This window comes from Microtus oregoni, unplaced genomic scaffold, assembly GCF_018167655.1.
Source record: "Microtus oregoni isolate MIOR12 unplaced genomic scaffold, Mior012 000013F_ref0000133, whole genome shotgun sequence".
NCBI classification, from domain to species: Eukaryota; Metazoa; Chordata; class Mammalia; order Rodentia; family Cricetidae; genus Microtus; species Microtus oregoni.
This window is the reverse complement of record NW_024543072.1, coordinates 24,835,964-24,860,624: the sequence shown is the minus strand read 5'-3', so window position 1 is coordinate 24,860,624 and position 24,661 is coordinate 24,835,964. Positions and strand designations below refer to the sequence as shown.

The window sequence follows — 24,661 nt, the reverse complement described above, 5'->3', positions numbered from 1 at the left end:
GTCACGGGAAGCCTCGCCTCCAGATCTGGCTCCCCCCCCCCCTCCGCTTGCCCCTGCGGCTGCTCACTGCCCTGAGAGTCCCGCGCAGCTGGCGCTCCCTACCCGCGCCCCGACCTGCCTGGTGCTTGCGCCCGCCTAGCGCACGCCCCGGAGGGCGGGCCAGAGTGAGCGCAGCCGCCGCCGCGGGGAGAGCGCAGGGAGTCCCGCAAGCGAGCAAGGCCTCTGTGGGCGCTGCCCGCTGCAAGTCACTCCCCGCGCCACCCAGGTCACAAAGCGGGACTTTCCCGCCTCGCTCCCCCGCAGGGAGGCCCTCGTGCGCGCCACGGTGCAGTAGGCCCCTGACTCATCCCAGGGAGCTCGGCGCTGGCTGAGCCGGATTGCGGCGAGCCAAGCTGGGCCACGGCGACACGAGCCCCTAGTCCCAGGGCGCGGTCTCCACCTTCCGCGGCTCCTCCTCGCCAGCTGCGCCGCCGGTCCCCATTGTTCACCCCGCCCGTCCGGCGACGTCCGGGCGCCGCTCCCCGGCCTCGCGGCGCACCTACCTTCTGCTGCCGCCGAGCCATGTCGGTGGGCTGCTTAGCGTTGAAGGGGTAGGCGATGCAGCGCATTACGAACACGTACAGCTGCAGCCTCTTCTTCCTCTCCTCCTCCTCCTTCTGCAGCCGCTCCAACTCTTCCTTCTCCTTCTCGCTCACCACCGACGGGCTGGGGCTGGAGGGCCGGCCAGCGCCGGCTCGGCTGCTGGGCTGCAGCCCCCCGGCCCCGCCGCCGCTGCTCGCGCCGCTACCCCCACCGCCGCCGGCGCCCACCCCGGCCCCGGCGCCGCCGCCCCCCATTCCGGCGCTGCCCGCCGAGCCCTCGCTAGTGCGGCTGGGAGACAGGCGCGCTCCGGACGCGGCCGAGCCCAGCACCTCCTTGCCGCTCTCTTCTTCCAGGATCTCATCGGATTCCTCTTCGCTGGACGAAGGGTCCAGCATGGTGGCGCCTGGGGTGGAGGTGTCCCTGGAGTCCCCGGCTTGGGGTGCAAAATCTGGGGGGCGCTGGAGGCAGCCGAGTCCCGGTGGGCGCTTTTTCCTAGGTCAGGGAGAGCTAGCGCTGCTGCTCAGCCTCGGCCGCCGCGACCGCTTCCTCCGCCCGGCGAGCGCGAGCTGGGCGCAGACCCAGGAGCGCGAGGGGAGGAGGAGAAGGGAGAGGAGCGTGTGTGCACCCGAGGTGGGCAAGGGCGAGAATCAATTGCGAGCCCCGAGCCCGCAGCCGGATGCCATCTGCAGCCGCTGAAGGAGGCGCCTCCAGAAAAGATGCCGAGTGTTGCAAGCTGTCGATGCAGCCAAGAGCCGGAGAGGCATCTTGCCGATTGGGGAGCGAGCGGCGCTTACGTGTTTATTGGCTTAACTCTCCAGTGTCCGCGGCGGAGAGGGCGGCTGCAAAGGCCTGTAGGGGGGAAAGCGCGGAGCGCCCCCAAAGCCTCAGAACTTCACTACTTTTGACCCTCATGCTCCCCAGCTCTCTTTGCCCCCTCTCCTATGTAGACCACCTCTCCTTGCCCAGACCTCTCTTCCCCTCCCGGGGCTAAAAAGTTGTTTTTTTTTTTCTTGGTGGGGAAGGGAAAAATAAAGAAACCAATGGTAACTTCTGACCATCTCTGAGAGCAGACTTGCTGCAGGCCTTGAGAGTTCACACTAAGAGGAATTCGGCAAGATGGTACCTTCAAGGAAAGGTCCACCTTCCAGTTCAGACTTCACACCTGCGGTGTGGGTACGGGACTGTAGGAGAGGGCAGGAGGAAGGGCACCTGTGTAAATCTCTATTCCATCAAGTATGGATACATGTGTCCTCTGTAAAATACAAAGGTATCAAATTCGAGTGAATTGATGTATGAATCTTGAAGATCAACTATTTAAGTGAAAATCAAGCGCGCGCACACACACACACACACCTACCCCCTGAAGCCAGTGAAGTTGTCTTCAGTCCCTAGAACTTCAGCACTTTCTGCTGAGCCTTATCTAGCCCTTCTCCCATGAAGGATCTGAGGGAAGAAATACAAGTCCTACACACCAAATAAGACATCCCCAAACTGGGCAGCATCAAAATCTAACACAGCGACTCCATTACATTGTCTTCGCTCCGGGTTGTGGGGCTGTAATTATTAATACAAAGAACAGATGGTGTCTTCCTTCCGACTCTATCTTTCCTTAGACCCACAGAGACTCTCGGGGGAGCTGGCCAGGGTGCTGAATCCAATCAGTGCCCTTCAATGGCCTTGAAAAACACACTAAAGTCTAAACTCTAGACTATCAAGGACCCCCACGTCAGCTTGTATATTCACACATTTTCTAATTCCCTTATATAGAGTTTGTAATTGTGTAGCGATGACTTTAAATTTTATACCTAATCTGTTGTTCTGCGATTTCCAATCTACTGTGAGTTTTACTATATATAAGCTTTCTGGCAAACCTGATTAAATACGTGAATGAACTGAAAACAAAATGTAGCTGTATATCACTCCAAATATTCTTCATTTTTAGTTAGTTGATGTACAAACTACCAGTATTTGGCTTTACCTCACCTCAAGGATACAAATTCCTCATATTCTTTACCCATTTAAAACTTAAAAATTGAATAGTGTGGGAACTGCTACGATTTACCAGTACTCTTAATCCCTTCTGATGAAATAAAATGTTTTCAGATAATGGTTTACTGGTGTTTCTGGAATGGAAAAATATTAGTGGATCGACAAGCTTTAGTCAGCATTTTTGTTATGGAACCATTGTAAGTGCTTATGGAGATGGAATATTTAGAAGATGCTCTCAGGAGCACATTCTCCTTTGGGAGATATAGCGTAAACATGTGGAGAAGTGTGGCATCGTTTATCTCCAACAAAACACCAACAAACCCAGGTTTGCAAACTGTAAAATATTCTTGTGAATAAAGCCACTTGTGATTCAGGAGAACCATATTCTCAAACAAGAGAGTGAAGCTTTCAAGAGGGCACATGAATGGGGAGACATTGCAGGTAGGAATGATGGTTTAGGAGATTTAATGACAGGACACAGAGGAAGAAAAATGCAGAGTTTTGTAGAGCTCCCCTATGAATGAAGAGGAAAGAGAGATCTGAATCATAATCCACTTGGCCATGTAGAGAGATGGGGTTAGCATACAAAGAGGTTGCTAGGGGTTTGGAAGTGAATTGGGGAAGGTGTGCTGGAAGGCAGACAGATAATATGTATTGGCCAAATATGTCTTAGCTATACAAGTTTAGGAATTAACGTATCAGGCAGTGAAGACAGAGTGGTGTAAATTCTGTCTACATATCCATGTGAAGTTTATAAAATGATATAATAAGGTTTTACTTAGTTCTATATTTTTGGCAAATTCTTCTGGGGTTGTGTTTTAATGTCCTTAATGAAGAAACTGAGTAACCACCTTTTATTAAAGATATGTACAATTCATATATTATATGAAACATTGCTTTGATCAACCTGACAATATTTTCAAATAAATCCCCACGAATATCAGAAGCTTAAGATATCTAATGGGAGCTCACCAAGGCCAGCTGGACTGGGACTGAACGAGCATGTGATCAAACCGGACTCTCTGAATGTGACTGACAATGAGGATTGACTGAGAAGCAAATGAAAATGGCACTGGGATTTGATTCTACTGCATGTACTGGCTTTTTGGGATCCTAGTCAGTTTAGATGCACACCTTCCTAGGCCTGGATGGAGGGGGTAGGGTTTTGGACCTCCCACAGGGCAGGGTACCCTGCTCTCTCTTAGAACTGGAGGGGAAGGGAGAGAGAGGGGGGCGGAGACGGAGGGATATGGGAGGAGGGGATGAGGTGGAAATTTTGAATGGTATTATTTATAAAGCAATAAAAAATCTTAAAAAAAGATAAGTGTGTATGTGCGCATGTATGTATGTATTTTGTTTGCATGTATCCTTTTCCAAGACATGTCTTAGCTCTGTAAAAGGTCAGTTCACTATCCTTGGGAGTATTATATAACTTCACGAGAGCTACAGACAAGAGATGCCAGTCAGAGCTCCTTATAAATTTGATCTAAGGGTCATGACTTTCCTAAGTGAACATGGAAGGTAAAAATCTTAGAACTCAGACAAATGCTTTTAGGGTTTTTTTTTTCTATTTTTTAGTATCTATGTCCATATAATAACATAATTCTACTGAAGATGCCAGTGCACACATACAAATACATGCTCAAAAAAGCCATGTCCTGAGCAGACATGCATGTTTGCTTCAGACACTCTGAAGGGCATGGTAGGAAATTTGGGTTAACATTAAAGCTAAAAGATAACTTTCAGAAAGCAGTGTAGAGAGATGTATCAGGAAAGTAGAACTGTAACAATCAATTTCATCTCAACCACAAAAGCAAAATCTAAAGGAAATAAAAATGATAGACACTAGACCAGGAGTTTCTAATATATATCTTAAAGATCTCCATTTTCCTCTTAAGTGTTGGTCATGATTGGATAGTTCAGGTGAAAGCAATCACTTTTTCATGTGGCTAATGATGCAAGTCTCAAGTAAGAACTGGTTTTATTTACTTATTTTTTAGTGTAGTTTTGTTATTAGAAGGTAGAGTTTAACCAACTTATTATTTTTAAAATATTAATTTTGTTATCAGATATAATCACTTCATCTAATCAGTATTTTGTTTAACAAGTTAAACTCTATGACTGTCACAGAAGATGTGAAAGTTAGTCCATTCAAATCTTGTGATATGCCTGAGGCAAGTTAAGGGCAATTCTGTTCCTGATAATTATTAGTATCATTATACTAAGCAAATGAATGATTAAGACTCAATGGAGATGGCAATACTTCCTTCGCTTGAAATGATGAGAAACTTTGGTGATGTATGTAAAGTTGTAAAGTTGATGTACCTGTAAATGTTTTCAAGTGATGATGGAAGGCCTCCCAATAAGTAGGCGGGTAGAGCTGAACACAAACAACTGGGAAGGGAAATGAAGTAAAACATCATAGTAAGAAATAACAGCTCCCAAGTTACAGAAGGATTGCTCCTTTCTTTAAATGACCCTCCATCTGGGTACCTTTGAGGATTTGGAAAATGAGCTACTTTGTTTCTGAAACTGTTTTTGCACCATTACTCCTTATCACACAGTGATATAAGAAGCTGAAGTGGGTCAGAGTAGCACAAATAATAAACACCCAGAGACAGATGTTGGAGTTCAAGCTGGAGATCAGAAAAGCAAAGCAGCCAAGCCACTAGAGAGATCTTACCTCTACAAAGGCTCAGAAAAACAAAGAGGCAATCCTGTCCTTAGAGTAACTGCAGATTGCAATGCTCTCCACCAAACCTCAGACTGCAATGAGCTACTGTCTCCTCCTGCCTTATATCTCTCCCTCCACCCAGCCATTTCACTCCTGTCTCCACCTCCCAAGTGCTGGGATTAAAGGCATATGACTTCCCAGTGCTGGGATCACCTTTGTGTGAGCCCTTTCTCCTTTCAGACAGATTCAATACTGAGTAGCCCAGGGTGTCCTTGGGTCCTGGGATTAAAGGTGTGTGCCACCACTCCCTGGCCTCTAGTGACTTTGCTCTGCACTCTGACCTTCAAGAAAGCTTTATTTATTAAAACACAAATAAAATATCACTACAGGTTAGGATGGAATGAAAGACATTCATGGACCAAAAATAACAAAATTAGGCCATTAAAAAAATCTTTCATTTGGTAAAACTCAATATTCTCAATGCTTGGGATCATAAATAATATTTCTTGTGAGAACTGGCCTTGGAAGACAACATGTTTTACAGTAAACATTTAGCACAAATTATGAAAACTCTTCCTGAGAGTGACCATGTTTCTTGAGTTTGCGATTTGCTTTTGTACAAGTGAGAGCCAGGTCTAGTTTGGGTTGGAATGCAGTTTATGCTGGTATGTACTTGAAACGTTGGAGGGCTTTGTCATCTTGTATTGACATCGTGATATGGTATCAGAGAGTGGGAGAAAATGTTCAAATAGTCATTTGAGGAATTCGTTAGATAATCTATTTGCTAACCCAGTTCTCCAATCAGGGTCAAGCTGGTAACATGATGTCTTTGTCTCCTCAAAATGATTTCTTGAACTGATTCAATTAATATGTAATCATTTTTACAAATTCTAATAGTTTCATCCTAGAGATAGTTATCCAGATTATAAGTAGAAGTAACTAAGATAATATTTTCATATTAACTCACTTCAGCTTGAAATAAGAGAAACTGAGGATGCCTTAGCTTTGATGTACATAAATAATAATATTAGCCTTACATGGAGATCTTAGGAGGAGTAAAAGGGACACTGAAAGATGTCTAAAGGATACAAGGACATGAATCTAAAGATGCAAGGGTGAATCCAGATCCCAGGTAAGGTAGAATCATCTGGTTAGGGATTCACTAGGTTAAACAGTGAGGGAACCAGTCTAAGCCAGCACAGTAACCTGTATGTCAAGCCAAGCCAGGAGAAGGGTTTCGATGCACCAACCCTTTCATTCTGCTCAAGAAAAGGTTCTTCCTCTTCTGACTCTTTTTCATGTAAAAGTCATGTAAACAGTTTGCTGTTTATAAAAAGTTAGTTTATCCTTCTGGGTTTGTTCAATCAGTAATATCTTTTAGGCAACTTGGGTTTCAAACGATTCTGTAAGGAGATGGTGACCTCTCTTTGTATGCACTAACAAGTCATACATGATGATTTACCACAAGAACCAAAGGCTTCTACTAGAACTAGAGGCTGTGTTGTAATGGAGTGTGGTATATTTGTTCATCTGTGTATGTGTGTGTGTGTGTGTGTGTGTGTGTGTGTGTTTTAGTTAGGGTTTTATTGCTGTGAAGAGACACCATGACCTCAGTAACTCTTATAAAGGTCAACATTTAATTGGGACTGGCTTACAGTTCAGAGGTTTAGTCCATTATCATCATGGCAGAAGCATTATAGCATGAAGGCAGACATGGTGCTGAAGAAGAGGGCCAGAATTCTACATCAAGATCCAGGAACTCTACATCCAGGTAGCAGGAAGAAAGTGAACCACCGGGCCTCACTTGAGCATTTGAATCCTCAAAGCCCACCCCTAGTGACCCACTTCTTCCAAAAAGTACATACTAACTCTAAGAGAGCCACACCTCCTAATGCCACTCACTAAGTATTCAAACCGGCACGGTGTGTGTGTGTGTGTGTGTGTGTGTGTGTGTGTGTGTGTGTATTTACTTATTTATGTGACTGTAGGAACTGGAGGTTGATATTGAGTATCTTCCTCTATATTTCTCCACCCTATTGTTTATACAGGATCTTTCATTGAACCTGGCTCTTGCCATTTCAGTTTGACTTGCTGGCCAGCAAGCCACTGGTATCCTTACGTCTCCACATCCACAATGATGGTGTTACAGGTGCACACTGCCTCGCCTGGCTTTTACATTGGTGCTCGGGATCAAAACTGAGAAAAACACTTAACACAACTGAGCTGTTTCCCAAATTTGGAATTTGTTAGGTTTCAGTCAGGTATTTAGAGCTATATAAATCTTACTATTTCATTGCCCTTAGTCTCATGTAAATCTTGAGAGGTGCACAAAGAATAATTGTCTATTAACATTGCAATACTGTTGTGATAAAACCGAGACAAGCTCCATGTTCCCCAACGTAGGACTCTGATCCTATTAAAATAAACTGTAATTTAGGCCTTGTACCTGAGCAAGAACTCTGCCTTCAGAAGCCAGAAGTTATATTTTGATATGGAATCATCCTCCAATCAGTTGCAAGGTATGAAAAATGAAGTAACAACAAACACATAGGCGTGCCTGCAAAATGGAAACAGAAAGGCTTGTTCAAAGACTGCGGGTCTGAAATCCACTTCACCCAGCCACAGTGAAGGAAAGAGAAAGAAAGTCCTGGAGGTTATGTGGGTGATGTCTTCGTTACTTTCTCACCACTGTGGTTAAAGGCCCTGACAAAAGCAACCTGGGTGAAACAGAGGGATATAGCCCATCCTGATGGGAAGGCATGGGAGCAGGCAAAGACAGCATGGTGACAGGAGCAAAAGGCTGGCTTGAATATTGGTGGCATCCTCAGTCAGGAAGCAGACAGTGAACAGGAAGTAGGACTGAGCCATACAGCCTTAAGTTGGTTCCCGTTGTCTCACTCCTTCAGTTTGCACAAGGTTTCATAACCTTCCCCAAACAGCATCAGCAGTTTTCGACCAAGAGTTCAGACATAAGAACCTGTGGAGAAGAGTTTCATTCAAACTACAAGAGGTAGCAGAGCTTCGCAACAAGGAGAGCCTTCTGCTCACAAAAACCTCAACTGGCCACTTCACACAAGGGATTGGGTTGCTTTCTCTTCGTCTTGAGGAGGTGGTATAAGAGGGTAGACTAGCAGAAAATACCCAGTTATTTCGAAATCTGTTACCAGGCTCCTCCCTATACATAGCACAGATGAAAACAAGAGGAGAAACATACAAATTTATTAAACTTATTTTTGTGTGTGTGTGTGACACAGGAGCCTTAGCAAGTAAAGATCCAAAGAAACAAGAGAAACTATGCTTTTTTTTGTACAGGTTTGATTAAGTTCTGGCAACCGTACAGAAGAATCATTGGGCACAGGGGATGGTCTGATGTTGGTGAACCAGAGGAAACTTGACACAGTCTGTTGGCCCACTCTTCTCTATGTCCCACTATTGGCAGGTGCAAGGGCATTTCTGTGGACTCACCTTATCTGAAGGTAATGTGACATGCGTCAGAGGAAGTTGGGAGAATTCTGCCTAGATTTATAACTTCCTCTAGGGAAGCATGGTGAAATGTAGGAGATGACATCCTACCTCTGTTTCCTCAAATGCTAGAGAGCAGGAAGTCCTTCACTTTCTTCCCAGTGACATCATAGCACAGCAGTGACATCATACCGCAAGCTACCACTTTTCTCCAAGAGACTTAGCTTCTTCACCCAGATTGTTCTGCAGCCAGAGATCTGGAGGACTCTCTGTCTTTGTCTCATGGGAGCAGACTTCTTCCCCTCTTTGTGCTATTTCTTCACAATTCTGGCATTTTTCTTGGCAATATCCTTGAACGGGGTGGCAAGCTAAGACATGGCTTAGAACACAGCCTAGCCTACAGTAAGCCCATGATAAAGCCAGCTGTTTATAGCCATGTTTTATTACAAGTGACACCGTCAGCTCCCAGTTATTTGTAAGGGGAAGAGAATATTGTTTACTAAGAGCAATGGGAAAGCATTTGCCTCTTATAGAAAAAAGACCACTGGGGATTTTCACTGTATTCTAGGCTCTGAAGACCATGGCCCTAGCACAAGTCATTCAGGGATTGATGTTGTGTTTTCTCTACATATTTCATACCTGTGCCTTTTGGACTCATCCTCACATGTTACTCTGCTTTTACATTTTTGGGAGGTACCAGAATAAGGAAGATACTGATGCAAGCTGGGACAGTGACAGGCAACGAGGCTGAGGTTGTGGAACAGGACTCTAAGCAAAACCCATACAGTGAACCTTAGTTAGTTTCTGTTGCTGTGATAAACACCATGGCCAAAAGTAACTTGGGGAGGAAAGGGTTTATTTCAGCTTATAGCTCTCAGCTCTCGCTCCATTATCGAGTGGGGTGAATGCAGGAGCCTAGAGGCAGGAACTGAAGCAGCAATCGTGGAGAGACATTGCTTACTGGCTTGCTTTCCTGGCAGGCTCAAGATGATTTCTTACACCATCTAGGGCAACCTGTTCTGGAGTGACGCTGCACAAAATGGGCTGAGCCCTTTTGCTCTTCCATGTCCATCATTCAGCAGGAAAACTCTCCACAGGCCAATCAAATGGTGGCATTCTCTCAGTTGAGATTCCTCTTCCCAGATAACTCTGCCTTGTGTCAAGCATGATGAGCACCCAGCCAGGAAAGGGGACGTTTGATCAGGCATGTCACCTGTCTCTGAGATGTCCACCTTGTCCTCACACGGTTTACTTGATGGTGTCAAGGACGTGGGCACAGACTTTGCTTGGTTGGTGCCTGTCAGTCTGTATTCCAGTGATCTCATCATAGCAAAAGCAGCATGCGTCTGATGATAGTCTGTGCTCAAAGTCAACGCGCAGCGAAGATGTGTGAAAAGTTAGGCGGAAGCCGTAAGACCGCGTCTCCTTTGGCAATGCTATTTATGCTCTCCAACAGCACAAGGAGCCTGTGAGCCACGACGTCTTTTGTATGGCCTGGATTTAGGCAGCACATTCTCCATACAGTGGCCAGTATCATTTGAAGAAAATGTATGGAAAGGGGGAAAATCAACTAAGTGTGTCATGATGCTTTCAGGTAGTTGGTTGAGCAACCAATTAAAACAGAGTTATCATATTTCCCGCCCACCCACTTACATGACCTCTGGTGGTGTCACTGGTGGCATGGGAATGACTTTAATCAAGAAAGAACTTCTTCTCTGGGTTCTCTGATGTATTCGGGTTTGTTTAGGACAAATGAGTCTCAGCACTTTGCTGACATTTTATAAGACAGGTGATAAAAAAAATATGAATGTACAAACCGTGCATAAACTTATGATAAACTATGTGTGCCTTTAAAATTGATTTCCCGGCTAGAGATTGGCTCCGATGTGAAGAACACTTAATGCTCTATCAGAGGACTGGAATTTCGTTCCCAGCACTACAAGCAATGCATAAATGCTTGTAACTCCAGATTCAAGGGATCCAGTGCCCCATCTGGGCTGCTGAGGCACCCGCACACACATGTACATAAGTGCAGGTACACACACGCAAATGATGATGATAACATTCATGTCTCATAGGAATAACTAATTGTAAAATTAAAGAGAAATAGAAATCTATGAATATTTGGATTTTCCTGTAAATTTGCTCAGGAAACCTAGTTTTTTCATGATAAAGTCAAAGGTTTTGTTATCTTTATAGCTGTCCTTATATTTCACAGTGGCCAATATCATCCCAATGCTAAATACTTAGTTTGTCTCCATAGTTAACTCTATTATAATGGCTATAATGGCTTTGTTTGTGAATCTGATTAATTCCTCCATATGTTTGTGTACCATGTGCATATACATACCTGGTACCTATGGAGGTCAGCAGACAGTGTTAGATCTCATGAAACTGGATTACAAAGGATTGTGAGCTGCAGGAATCAAACCCTGGTCCTCTGAAGGAACAGCCAGTGATCTTAACCACTTAGCCCCATTTTCTTTACTTTGTATATTAAGCTTTAATTTTTACAGACACAGCTCAGTGGGTAAATTTTGTCCAGGCACCTTCTTAAAAAATAATAATTTAATTTTTCTTAGAAAGAAAAATTTTATTTAAACCAAGACTATTAAATCCTGAATATGGGGCTGTAAAGATGGCTTAGGAATACTGCTGTTATGGAGGATCTCACTTTGGTTTCCAGAATCCACACCAGAACTCTCACAGTGGCCTGTAACTCCAGCCCTGGGAATCTGACAGCTCTTCTGGCTTCTGCAGGAATACACACACACACACACACACACACACACACACACACACACACACAATTTTAAAATGAAACTTAAAACTTTTTAAAGAAGTATAAAACATGTATATATAGTATTATATAAAGGGTACAAGTATGTCCTTGGAATCACACGTATTTGGCTTCAAGTTCTGCGTTAGCAGCTGTATGAGCTTCTTGTCTTCAACCTTAGGATCAGAGATAAAGCATCAATAGTGGGCAGGCTTCTGGTGAAGACACTCTTCACTAGGGAATTGAAAACTCTTAGCATAATGTCTACACATAATCAGGAAATGGAGGCTATTGAGATCACAGGGACTGGAAAGATGGCTGCTCTTCTAGAGGACCTGGGTTCAATTCCCAACACCCATATGGCAGCTCATAACTGCCCATAACTCCAGTTTCAGGGGACCCAATACCTTCACACAGATTTAAGAAGGCAAAACACAAAATGCACATGAAATAAAAATAAGTAATTTTTTTAAAAAAGCAAACATTATGTCTGAGTTCATGTCCCACTGAGTAAGAGAACAACAAGAAGAGATTTTTCCAGGATTTGCCTTCTACAGAGAAGTCAGATATTACTGAAGAAGCCTTTGCAAAATAATAATAATAATAATAATAATAATAATAATTATAATAATAATAATAACAATTATTATTATTATAATCCCATTATTATTATTATTATTATAATCCCATTTTGTTAAGAATTTAACCTTTCATCCTTAAAAGAGAAGTCTTTGCGGAAAAAAAAAATCCCACTTTGTTAAGAATTAAACCTTTCACCCCTGAAATGCAAACAAATAATCAAACAATCAATCAAACAGAAATCAGAGTGCTTTCTTAGAGACAATTTATAAAAGTATATGAAGTTATCATTATAGATTTAATCCAAATTCATCTCAGGAAGAACTTATTTGCCAACTAACTAACTTATTAACTAACAAAATAAGATGACATCACCAGGCTCATGGCGAGGATTCACCCCTGGAAGAAGAGAAAGAAGAGGCCATTCAACATTGGTTTTGGAAGGCTCAGCTAAATAATTTACAGAAAGCTCCCGCCAGCTTGTATTTGCATAACAAAAAGATTCCGCCACCTTCTTATAGTCTTATTTGCAGACCCCAAGAAGAACAGTTATTAAGGTTGGATGCAATTAAGGCTTTTGTGCAATGTGTGTTTGATCATGAAAAGGAGTGAGTCAGAAAGTCTGTGATCTGAAACATAAAGAGGCTGTGCAGAAAGCATCCCCACCATCTTATATTTAGCCATGACATTCAAGGGACAAACAAGAGAAGCTTTTGCAGTAAAGATGGAGTTTTCCATCGAGTGAATTCACTGCTGATCTTGGTTTCTTTGTTGACTGTTCTCATTAATTTGGCTAACCAACATATGCCGATGTTGGAAGATCTGCCTCTAAAACAATGATGGCAAAGGTAGCCTTGCTCTAACCTAATCTGTCTGGAGCCCTACAGTGCTTTCCTAGGTAAGGTGAACCTTCAAATAGTAGTGTGTGCTCCATTAACATCACAAAAGCCATGCTTCAGATTATTACAGAAAGGTAGCCTTTTTTTTCTACTTCAGAAAATTGAAAGGAAGTCTGTTCTCACCTTTTGTTATTCTTCTGAACTAAAAATTCTTTCTAAGATGTCTATATTTTAGGGATACCTCAAAAGACATTTCTTAAGTAGTTCCCCAAGCTGGAGAGGTAATGGGGGTGTGGGTCAAATGAGGTAAATTTTAACCAAAAGGAATGGCTTAAACTAGTCAAATAATTTACTTATCAGCCACAAGAAAATCATGGGGGAGTGGTGCATTTGACTGGCTTGAGGAAATGACAATGGATTTCCTATTGTAGCAATTTTATGAATTAAAAATTTTCAATGTAACGCTCTTGTCTACCTGACCCTATTTTGTTTTGTGAGAGCAAAATATATCAACTGAAGGAAGAAAGAAAGAAAACAATAATCTATGTTTTCATGTTCAGGGATTATTTGATTCCCTGGTAGGCTTGTCTTGCTTACTTATAATCATACCAAAATATTCATAATTTAAAAATTGGCAGGAAATGAAATAACAATCCTTCTGTCCCTGTTGGAACGTAGCACTGAGTGGGGATTTTCTCCTCCCCTAGAGAGTCCTTTCAACATGTGCCAGCTTCAAAGTCTGAGCATGCAAAGTGACAGGAATTGCATGAGAAGCAAGGCAAGCAAAAAGTCCTTGTGTGTGCACCCCAAGACCTCAAAAGCATCTCAATTCTTGCAACTGAAATGCAGACATGTTTTTAACTTTTCAAAGTCATGCCACTTGTCATTTGTGTTTGACTGTGTGAGGAAGGGGCTGCGATTATTTTACTATTTGTAGCAAGTGTATGGGAATTATTAAAAAAACAAACTCTTGACTTCAGATTTCAGTTCATCATTCATTGATTTAGTGGACACATCCTGAGCCCTGAGCATGTGCCAGCTTCTGTGCTAAGCCCTGGAAACACAAAGTGAAATGGGGGAAGTTTTCTGTTTCTAAGGAGCCTGCATCCTGGCAGGAGATGCAGACCATAAGGGGATAAAGGGAATGGCCTGCGGAATGATCCACAACAGAGCTGTGCCTTGGGTGTCATGGTGTCCCCCAGGAGGGGTTCCTAAATGAGGAGTGTGAAGCGGAATGAGAAAGCAGAGAAGCATGTTGACAGTGGGCTGGGATCCAGTGTGTCTCAAAGAGGAAAGCGCCAAGGAAGGGATGGGGTGGGTTGGGTTGGGGTGTCTGTTCTTGCTTAAGTATGCCTCTTTGATCTTGCCAAAAACATTTGAAGTTAACATCTTTTCTAGGGAATGAAAACAGAGGTTTTCTAGGCAGGGAAACTGGGGGAGTTGAGCAGAATGGTTCCTGCGAGGGGTTCCCCCCACCCCTAGCTTCTGGAAGCATATAGATCTAGCCTCAAACTACAGGTTTCCTAGACCACATAGAGTTCCTGTCTGCTTCTTCATTCAAATTTTAATTTAAACTTTGTTAACTGTATCAAGTCTGAGAGTAAATAGCCCATAGCATCTCTCTCATGTGGGAATAATAGTTATGAGAACAGGGGAGAAGGTTAAAGGTGCCAACAGCAAAGCTGATTCAGACGTGTGTCATGCTCAGTGAAGGTGCGTGCTTACCCTACATGCCAGAGATGGCTCAATTTACAAGTCAGTCTGTGCTAGCAAGGGGTGCACGGATATTAAAATTCCCTGTGTGTGTCCATGTAGGACTTGTTGGATGAGATTTACACTTGAGGTTCCCTGCCACAGGTGGCCCTCATTCAGTCCAGTGAAGACCTAAACAGACCACAGACCCTGGGACAGGGGCAACTTCCCTTGCATCACTGCATATTCTGGGGGCACTGGCCATTTTGGCCACTGTCGCTTCTGTCTTTGCAGCTACTGAGGCTCCAGTTTACAGGTGACAGATCCATAATCTCCCTTTGGGATCTGAGGGGGAAGTACCCCAATTCTGCTCCTTTGAGAATACAAACATGGTGCTTGGTGGATTTCCTCTCATCCCCCTTCTCCCCAATTGCCCATAGCCTTTATTTGAACCCAGGCTCTTAGAAACGCCAGTGTTCTCAGAACAAATGCATTTATAAATTATAACTAGCTTATAGTTTGGTTCCTGGTTATTAGAGTCACCATCATTGAAAATTATAACTTTAAATCATTTGCCCCAAGAACATGTGTCTAGATCCTGGCCATATATATTCCTGGTACACACATGTGTCTGAGGTGAGTTATTTCATCTCAGAATCCATTTCCTTGTTGCCATCCTTGTTTCATAGTATCATTCCAAGGATAAAGTAGTGAGGTTTATGAAATGTAATATTTTTATTATTATTGATTTTTATTGAGCTCTACATTTTTCTCTGCTCCCCCCTGCTTCCCCTTCCCCTTAAACCTCTGCCAAGGTCCCCATGCTCCAATTTACTCAGGAGATCTTGTCTTTTTCTACTTCCCATGTAGATTAGATCCATGTATGTTTCTCTTAGGGTCCTCATTGTTGTCTAGGTTTTCTGGGATTGTGATTTGTGGGCTGGTTTTCTTTGCTTTATGTTTAAAAACCACTTATGAGTGAGTACACATAATAATTGTCTTTCACTCAAGATGTTTTCCAGCTCCATCCATTTGCCTGCAAATTTCAAGATGTCATTATTTTTTTCTGCTATGTAGTACTCCATTGTGAAAATGTACCACATTTTCCTTATGCATTCTTTGGTCAAGGGGCATTTAGGTTCTTTCCAGGTTCTGGCTATGACAAACAATGCTGCTATGAATATAGTTGAGCACATGTCCTTGTGGCACACTTGAGCATTTTTTGAATATATACCCAAAAGTGGTATTGCTGGGTCTTGAAGAAGGTTGATTCCTAATTTTCTGAGAAATGTAACGGTTAAACTATGACCATAACCTATTTCCCACACTTTTTAAGAATATAGCTTCTGCTGTTAAGGGTATAGCTAAGATTCCCTCTTTGGTTTTGTTTCTTGGTTTCTTTTCTTTTTCTTCCTGGTCCTTAGGCATTAAATTTAGGCCCTTAATTAGGCTAGGCAGGAGCTTTACCACTGAGCTATACTTCAACTCCTAGTTTTCAATAGTTTCAGGAACATTGTCATCTTAAAGGGACTTATTAGTCAAACTTTAAATTTTCATCGCTATGACAACATACCTGCTGTAAATACCTTATATTTATACCCTTATTTGGCTCATGATTTCAGAGAGCTTGGCCTATACGCTGTGGCTTCCTGGATTATGGGCTTGTCATGTGATAGAGCATCATGACACCAGAAGCATTCAGCATGGAAACACAGAGATCCAAATGGGAAGATGTAGTCTAAGAAGAGGTCCCCAGGAACCTATTACAGTAGCCTTGGAAGTCATTGAGGACAGATATCAGGGCAATTGGGGCTCATTAAAGGAAAGCTATTTCCTTCTGGTCAAAAGGATGAAGTTTACTTTTAACCTTGGAGAGAGATGTGGCATGCCAATCTGTTCCCTTCAGAGTTATTTCAGCTGAGCCTCCAATCACCTAGCCCAGAGGGAGGCTGATACTTACAGCCTTGCTGAGGAGATGGGAGGAATAATTATCCCTATCCTGTAAGAGCTAGTGTACTTCCCAGAAGGCCCTCCCTATGTAGTCACTGGCAGAGCCATCGTCATGACTTCCTTGCCTTACTTAGAAAGACCCAACATTTCCTTTTTCTTCTCTGTATCTTTTCCCAAAGCCTTGTACTTCCTAGAACTCTGGGCATTTTTCTTTTTCTCTGATGCTACTCTCTACCTTTTGTCAAGTAGCTCCTTACAAGTGGCATGGCTTCCGCCCTTCCTTTTCTCTATCTCCCTCTTCCTGACTACTGCCGAGATTTACAGCTTGCCTGCCCTTCTCTTTTTATTTCTTAAATTTTAATGAATTGTCCTCACGTTTCCTTCCAAGTCTTCTTTTAAAATTCTTTCATTAAGGATACTATGAAAAGGAAACCCCAGTTTCTAAGTAAGTCCCACCCCTAAAGTTTTTAGCTCCTCCAAAAATTGTGCCACTACCTGAAGACCTAGGCTTGAACACATGAGTCTATCGTAGCATTCCATATTCAAACCATACCAGTTGGGGCTTGAGAGATGCTATCTAGTCTCAAGGACTTTACCCTTTGCTACCTTTGCTTGCAGGAGACTCCCACTAACCATGAACAACTCTCACCTTATCTGCCTCCCTCAAGCCTGTGGTTTAATACCTGTTAGTAGTATCAGACACTACCATTGCTGACTTCTATGCCTCATTATTCTCAACTGCCAATTATTTTTTTATTTTTACTTTGCTACAAGGGAGCTTGGTCACAAAATGACTGCTACCCTTCTTGCAAAAAAAAAAATCATGTTATCATCTATAGTGATATTTTACTTGTGTTTTAATAAATAGCAATTGCCTGAAGATCAAGCCACAAGAGGTCAGGCAGTGGTGTCACACACCTTTAATCCCAAAATTTGGGAGATAGAGGCAGATGGAGCTCTGTGAGTTCAAGGTCAACCTGGGCGACACAAGTTCAATGCAGAAACAGATCCAGGTTGTGATGGCTCACACCCTTAGTCCCAGTACTAGGGACTCACACACCTTTAATTCCAGCACTAAAGGGGAATATAAAATGGGAGGAGAGAGAGGCTCAGAGCTTGGTCGGCCATCACCCAACCTTGGTAGAGGTAAGACTTCTTTAGTGGCTTTGCTGTTTTCCTTCTCTGATCTCAGCTTGAACCCTAATATCTGTCTCTGGGTTTTTGTTATTTGTGCCACAATCATCTTTATGAAAGTAAATGTGACAGCATCCCACCATCTTGGGCAGACAAAAAGTCAACTGAATCTCCAAAGTCCATAAAACAACACCAGCCACAGATTTCATCAAAGTGACCGAGTGGAGTTAATGAAGGACCTTGGAGTTTTTGGAGTCTTCAAGGCAAGGCTCCCTCCAGCTACTAACAAAAGTGAGGCAGCTCTAATGAAGTGAGAACGATACCAAAGGGCAGTGGCTTTGCTGCCTTCTTTTTCACTCCCCTTCTCCCTGGCATTTGGCTACCTCTCCCTCATGTGGGGCATTCTCTGGAGATCAGGAAAAGGCAGGCACAGTAACAGGCCATACCGTGCTACCTGCTTTGAGCAATTCAAGCATTAGCTGAGTCACCACGAGGCTTGTGCTTTTTAAATTGTAGTGTGTGAAAAAAAAATTTAAATTGTAGTGTGTGTAATGAAGATCTAGGGAAATCTTTAAAAGTTTCTGGGTCCATTCTACAATAGTTGTATTAATGAGCCTGTAATAGGCTTTGAAAATGGGTTGTATAGTGTGCCTTGGGGAGAATTAACAAGCACATCCAAGGTCTCCACTTGAAGAGGTGTCCCTTATGGAAATGTGGGTTCTATGATTCATAGATAGAGAAAGTGGCTGGTCCAGGAAGGCCTGGATAGCAACTGGAATAGATTGTCTTCTCTATTTGTAGGAAAAAAAAAAAGAATTCTTTGTGCAAATAACAAAAAAAAAATGACAAATGAGGTTTTTACAGAAACATCACTTTTAGGGCTCCAAAAAGAGAAAATACTCAGGCACGAGAAAATGACAGCCCACACAGGCCAACCCACAGTCAATCCTGAAGGATTTGTTTCTGCTACAGATTGGCTGCCTTCACTCTTCTTTGCTCAGCTCAGGGTACCAGAAGGAACTCCTACTCCTCTCAGGCATGTGTCTGCCCTCTTCCCACGCCTGTCTTTCTCCGTTTCTTACTCTTGGGTTTCCAGTTTCCTGGAAGTAGAATGTGAACCCCGGGGGCATCTTTCTTAATGGTCCAGGAGCCTCTGTGGACTTGGCTTCTTAACCCAACCAGGGGAGGAGGGACCATCCACCAAGGAGAGCCAGGAAACCCCAGCTTGGCCCCCATGCTGGAAAGGAGCCTCTGTGCACAGTGTTCAAGCCAGTGACCACCCAGTGCACCTAGTATCCCATATTGCTGTTTTAAGCAGTAGGGAAATGAGTCAGTGCCCAGAAAACAAATTCTTCTGTTTTAGTGGAATGTATATCTTCAGGAGAGAAAGCTATTTTTAAAAATTACTGTGATTGTTCTATTGATTCTACACCCCCCCCCCCACAAATGGGTCAGCTCTCCTCCTACATACATTGCTAAAGGTATTTGTGAGAAGTTGTTAAATTCAGCCACTAATTCACGGCTTGGAGGCCTGACCCACTCTTAGCCTTTGCTGTGAAGCAGAGATAATTCTGTTCTTAGCCTATTTTTCATTCACTGAAAATCTCTGACCTCTCCATCCCAGGTTAGGCTGTCACAAGCCCCAGAGGGATTCTCAGGCTCAATGCACAGCTATTTTAAGATTTTAAATTACATAAGAAATCCTTGTTTTAAGAATCCTTTCCTAGGGTCAGCCCCACACAGGACATCCTCAAAATTGCTGCCACCAGCCTGCGAGCAGCTTTTACCATTTGGTCCTTTCTGATTAGGGCTGCAAAGGCTGCTGCCATGGGAACCAGAGCAGGTCACCCGGCAGCTGCGCTTCTCAGAGTGACTGGGCACAGCCCTAGTAGCACTGGGGGAGCTGCAGAAGGAGCATTATGCTTTGGGCATGAGGAACAGAGCTCCAACTTCAGTTGGCTGAAGTAAGAAAAGTGGTGTGTTAGTTCATCTAATTCAAATACAGAAAGAGAGGCAGGGCAAGTTCAGGTCTGGGTTCACATCTTGCTCTGTGCTGACTTCACCGTAGGTCAGACCTTCTTTATTTGACATCACCTGATAATTCTACATAGTAGTCTTTATTTGGAAGGTCTTCGGAAAGACATATTATTTCTTCCCAAAAGTTTTGAACTGAACTTCCTTGCACTTAATTGGGCCAAATGCCACTTCTGCTTGACATCTCTGCCAAGGACATGCCGTGGTCTAATTAGGTGACCAAAATTACATGCCATTCCTAGAATCAGCATAAGTCACTTAATAGAATGAACTAAGATCTCCCCAAAGACATGGGTTTTGTCTTAGTCTTTTTTGTTTGTTTGTTTTTTGTTTTTCTGCTGCTATCTTAGAAAATCTGAGATTGAGTAACATAAGTAAAAGAGAACTATTTAGTTCATGAGTCTCCTTTCTGGAAGTTCAAAGTCAAGCAGCCCAACCTGTAAGGAACTTAACTAATTCAAATAATGGCTGCAAGCAACCAAAGCATGAGGGTAATGTTGCTTCCTAAATGTCTTCTCTATGGGCAAAGGACTTATTCATCAAATATATGAACCCGATTTTGGGTTCCCAGCACGCATATGAAAACAAGGTACTGTAGTGAGCACTTGTAACTTGCAGTGCAGGGAGAAGACTGGAGAGAGGCAGATACTGGAGGCTTGCTGGCCAGCCAGTATAGCCAAAACGGTGGGCTCCAGGTTCATTGACAGACTCTGTTGCAAAAAAATTAAGAAAGGTGAAATTTAATAGAGAAATACACCCAATGTCAACATCTGACCTCCATTTATACACATGGGTAAGCATGTGCACAAAAATACATACACCAGCACCGCAACCAACAACAACATCTGACTTCCATGTATACATATGGGTAAGCATGTGCACAAAAATACATACACCAGCACTACAACAAACAACAACAACAATGTCTGGCCTCCATGTATAGAAACAGGCAAGCATGTGTTGTAGGAGGGGACCCACTTGTTTGTCCTGGTGGCCCGGCTAGCTTACACCTGCAACAACCACACAGAAACTGTATTAATTAAAACATTGCTTGGCCCATTAGCTCTAGTCTCTTATTTGCTAACTCTCACATATTGATTTAACCCATTTCTATTAATCTGTATATCGCCATGTTCAGTGCCTTACCAGGAAAGATTCTAACCGGCATCTGTCTCAGGTGGAGGATCCATGGCTTCTCTGACTCTGCCCTTCTTCCTCCCAGCATTCAGTTCTGTTTTCCACCAGTTCTGCCCTATCAAAAGGCTGAAGCAGTTTCTTTATTCATTAACCAATGAAAGCAACACATAAACAGAAGGACCTCCTACACCAAACATGTGCATATAAATACATATACCATCACCCTCACCACCACCACCATGTGCCCTAGGGATAGCTGATTGAATCACATGGGAACAAGAACTCACTTCTGGAGAGCTAATTTATAAGACATTAATCTGCTTATCAGGGCTCCTCTCCCACTTTCCTCCACAGCTGTACTGTGAAATCAAGGTTCTAACATGGGAACTTTCGATGGACATCCCAACTCACAGTATCCTCTGAAGAAGGGTCAATGGATGTTACAGGAAAACCTGTTCCTTAGAATTTGATGAAATAAATCATTTAATGATTATGTATACCTTGCTAAACTTCTGGATTTGTGACCTCCACAGCCAAGTCTTCAGCTATCAGGCTCTATCTGAGAGACAGCCCAGAGAAGAAGTGCAGCCAAAACAATCATATACTGACAACTGAAAACCCAGGGGACATGATGTTGGGACTGTCATCACTGTTCAGTCCATTCTAGCTTTGTAGATCACAGCACCCCACTCAGAAGTGAGATCTCACAGAAAACCTGTGGCTGTATAGACAGCACGGGCCCTAGGTCAACTGCCAACACGTGCTTCTTTCTCCCTCGGGACATTGCTTCTCTCTGTGCCCTGTACACTCTCTGGCAATAAAGAAAGCAGAGTGAGTAAAAAATCCAAAGATGAGGGAGTGATTAGACATTCTTCTTGAAGGAAGGGACTGTGTCTGGGTCCTTTCCACATCTTATCAATGAAGGGTGCACAGCACCTGGCCAATAGCAGAGACACCAGTATAGACTGAGTCACGGCATGCCCAGCTAACATCTGTTTTATTTTCCTCTATCCCGGATTCTATGTAAGGCAATTTCCCCAACACTAGTGGATGTCACTCTCCCAACAGTCCAAGGAAGTTGTTACAGTTTTTACTCCCCAGTTTGAAGATGGGGAAATTGAGCTCTGAAAAAGTAAGGTGGATGGAAAATAAGAGCTTGGTTTAGATGGGGCAGCATGGCTTCAGAACTCTTCGTATTTATTCTTACTGAATAAATGCAAGCAAGGGAGTGGAGCCTAGTCTTTTGACTAACAGCTAGGCCACAGCAGTGCAGGGCAAGAGGATAGTCTAGCCTGTATTGTCTAATGCACCATTGACTGCATGCCATCATTTAGATTAAAATACATAAAATTTAATTCATTAGTCTTGCTCCAAGTATTCAGTAGCTACATACGGCTTGTGCGAGAGAACATAGAAAATCAGTTGACTGGCCATGGTCGGTGTGAATCCTAAGAGTCATTTCCATTCTTGACACGGAGTGTGGGAACTATTTCTAGTAGGACATCCCCACTCAAATCTGTCTGGCCCATCATGCCGGCTGCCCATCCATGTACTTTTCCCTCCATTATGGCAGAGCAGCCCATGTCCTCCCATGCCTTTTTCCTTTTCCACACTGCTTGGAGCACCTCCACCATCCCACCCTGCAGGAGTCAACTGTTTAACCCCTTTCTCACCTGAAGCCACACTTGACCTTTTCAAGAGAATCTGGATGCAGGTTTGGACTGGATACAAACTCTGAGCAAGCAGACTCACAGGCCACCATCTGGAACAAAGAACAGCCTGGTCTTGAGAGACAGAGATACCAGGGACCTGAGTTTCAAGATTCTGATCCTCACCTGAAAAGTGGGCCTCAAGCCATTAGCCTCACCCCAACACAGATGCTTCTGGGATATTGCCTGATGACCAAGGCTGCTGAACCACCTTTCTCACAATTATGACTCACATGGCTCGTAGCTTCCCTCCCTTGGGGGTCACCCTCACGGTGAACGTTCATAGGGCAACTTGCTGAGTCAACTCTCAGCAGACCACAGTTGCCTCCTCCCCAGGTATGGAACACTCTGAAGTCCATGTCACAGGCTCCCAGCAACCAGCCCTCAACTCTCCCTTAGCTCTGACTCCATCTCTGCAATGTGGGTCACTTTACTGTCTTCTAATGTTTTTATTCACTTCAAGTATGACCACAAACCCACTTCCTTCAAAATAGAGCACCGAGCAGGTCATGATGCAAAAGAGACCTAACTAGAGCATGGAGAGGAGATTACAAATAGGAAAGGGAAATTTAACATTGGATAGTAACCAGCACATTTTGCAGCATCTGCCCACACGACTGTGGGGAGGCTTCCTAGACATTCAGTCTATTATCACCTAGGAGTCTTCTTATATCCCGGGTGAGTCTGCCCCAGTCCAACCAAATGCGAGCTGGCCTCCATTCCTAGATGAGAAACACTGATGTACACAGAGCGCCGGACCAGGTCACATAACCCATCATCAATGAACCACATATCCAACGTCACGCCCATCAAACTGTATCGCTTCATGCTGGATGCGTACTCATTTTAGCTTATGTCAGTTTACTCCACTGTGTTCATGCAGTGATGAGAGGACACAGTTGATAATGCACAATTTCAGTGTCTTCCCATCGTTAAGTGACTGTGTTACCAGGTCTTGAGAACAATGGATGGAAAATAAGACAATATAACAGCTCATAAAGGTGAGAACTGAATCTCTGTTTCCTTTACCTCCGTGAAAGGGATTTCTTCATCAGCACCTAGACTCACCTGCTACTCCTGTTCTGCTGCTGCCTTTTTTTTGCGGGGGGGGGAGTCTATCCTAATATGGAGTTAATGTATTGCTCATGCTGTGTGCTGGAGGCTCGTGGGTATTTGCTGTCCAATCAGATCACAAGCTGCCGGTCATGCTCCTAACCTTGATTCTAGTACTAAGGTTTTTATAATTCTGCAGTGAGGGAGCAAATGCTCCTTAGCAAGAACAGAGGGCTCAGGAGAGGAGGAGAAGCCGTCATTGGAAGGCAGAAAAAGGCTGAGTGGCTTTGGAGAAATCTAGCATCCTGAAGGAAGGGTTCCTACCCAGGAGGCAGTTCACAGAGAAGGGCTATGTTAACAGGACCTGTATAAACACTTGCACAAGGCTAGGTGCATAGGCAAGCAGAATAGAAGATGCAGAGCTAAACCTATGCAGCTACAGCCATTGATTCCAACAAAGGAGACACTGGAGAAATGATAGCCCTTTTCCTATTAGAGCTTGGAAACCTGGATGTCCATATGCAGAAGGTTATAATAAGAAATGCTGTCTTTCATTCTTTTATAATGTAAAGCCAAACTTATCAGACCTTAATGCAAGGCCAGAAACTAAAGCACTCTGGGAGGAAAACAGGAAGACCACTCCAAATAAAGGTGTGGATAATGATCTTTTGAATAGCTCAGGAAACAGGACAAGAACTGAGCAGTGTGAACACATGAACGTTTGCATCTGTACAGCAAAATCAATAATTGTTAGAGTGGAAAGGCTACCTGAAGGATGGTGGGAAATTTCCCACGGATGTATCTGACAGAGGACTATATTAAGATTCCAAAACTAAACAGAAAATATAAATGATAGCATTGATACATGGCCCAAAATTCTAGTCAACCAATAATAAAGAAATGAGAACGTGCCCAAGATCTCTAGCCATGAGGATAATGCAGCTCTCACAGGAGTCAGAACGACCACCATCAAGAATATAACAGTGACGAGGAGGGGACTAAGTTCAGCATGAGGTTACTGACAAACCATAGAATATAGACAAATTAT

The 24,661-nt window shown here is 43.5% G+C and overlaps 1 protein-coding gene across 19 annotated transcripts in view; it reads right to left on the bottom strand.

Moving 5' to 3' along the window:
- Positions 1-1,384, bottom strand: part of Cadps (calcium dependent secretion activator) — a 437,227-nt gene extending 435,843 nt beyond the window's left edge. For 7 of the 19 annotated variants that reach the window (XM_041663126.1, XM_041663131.1, XM_041663127.1 and 4 more), the window contains exon 1: positions 543-1,379. In XM_041663126.1, coding sequence (XP_041519060.1) covers positions 543-977 — 435 coding nt within the window. In that variant the 5' untranslated portion in view covers positions 978-1,379. Of the gene's footprint in view, positions 1-542 lie in introns of all 19 variants that reach the window. The other 12 variants (XM_041663140.1, XM_041663146.1, XM_041663141.1 and 9 more) reach the window with 4 other exon arrangements.
- Between the last annotated feature and the right edge of the window lie 23,277 nt (positions 1,385-24,661).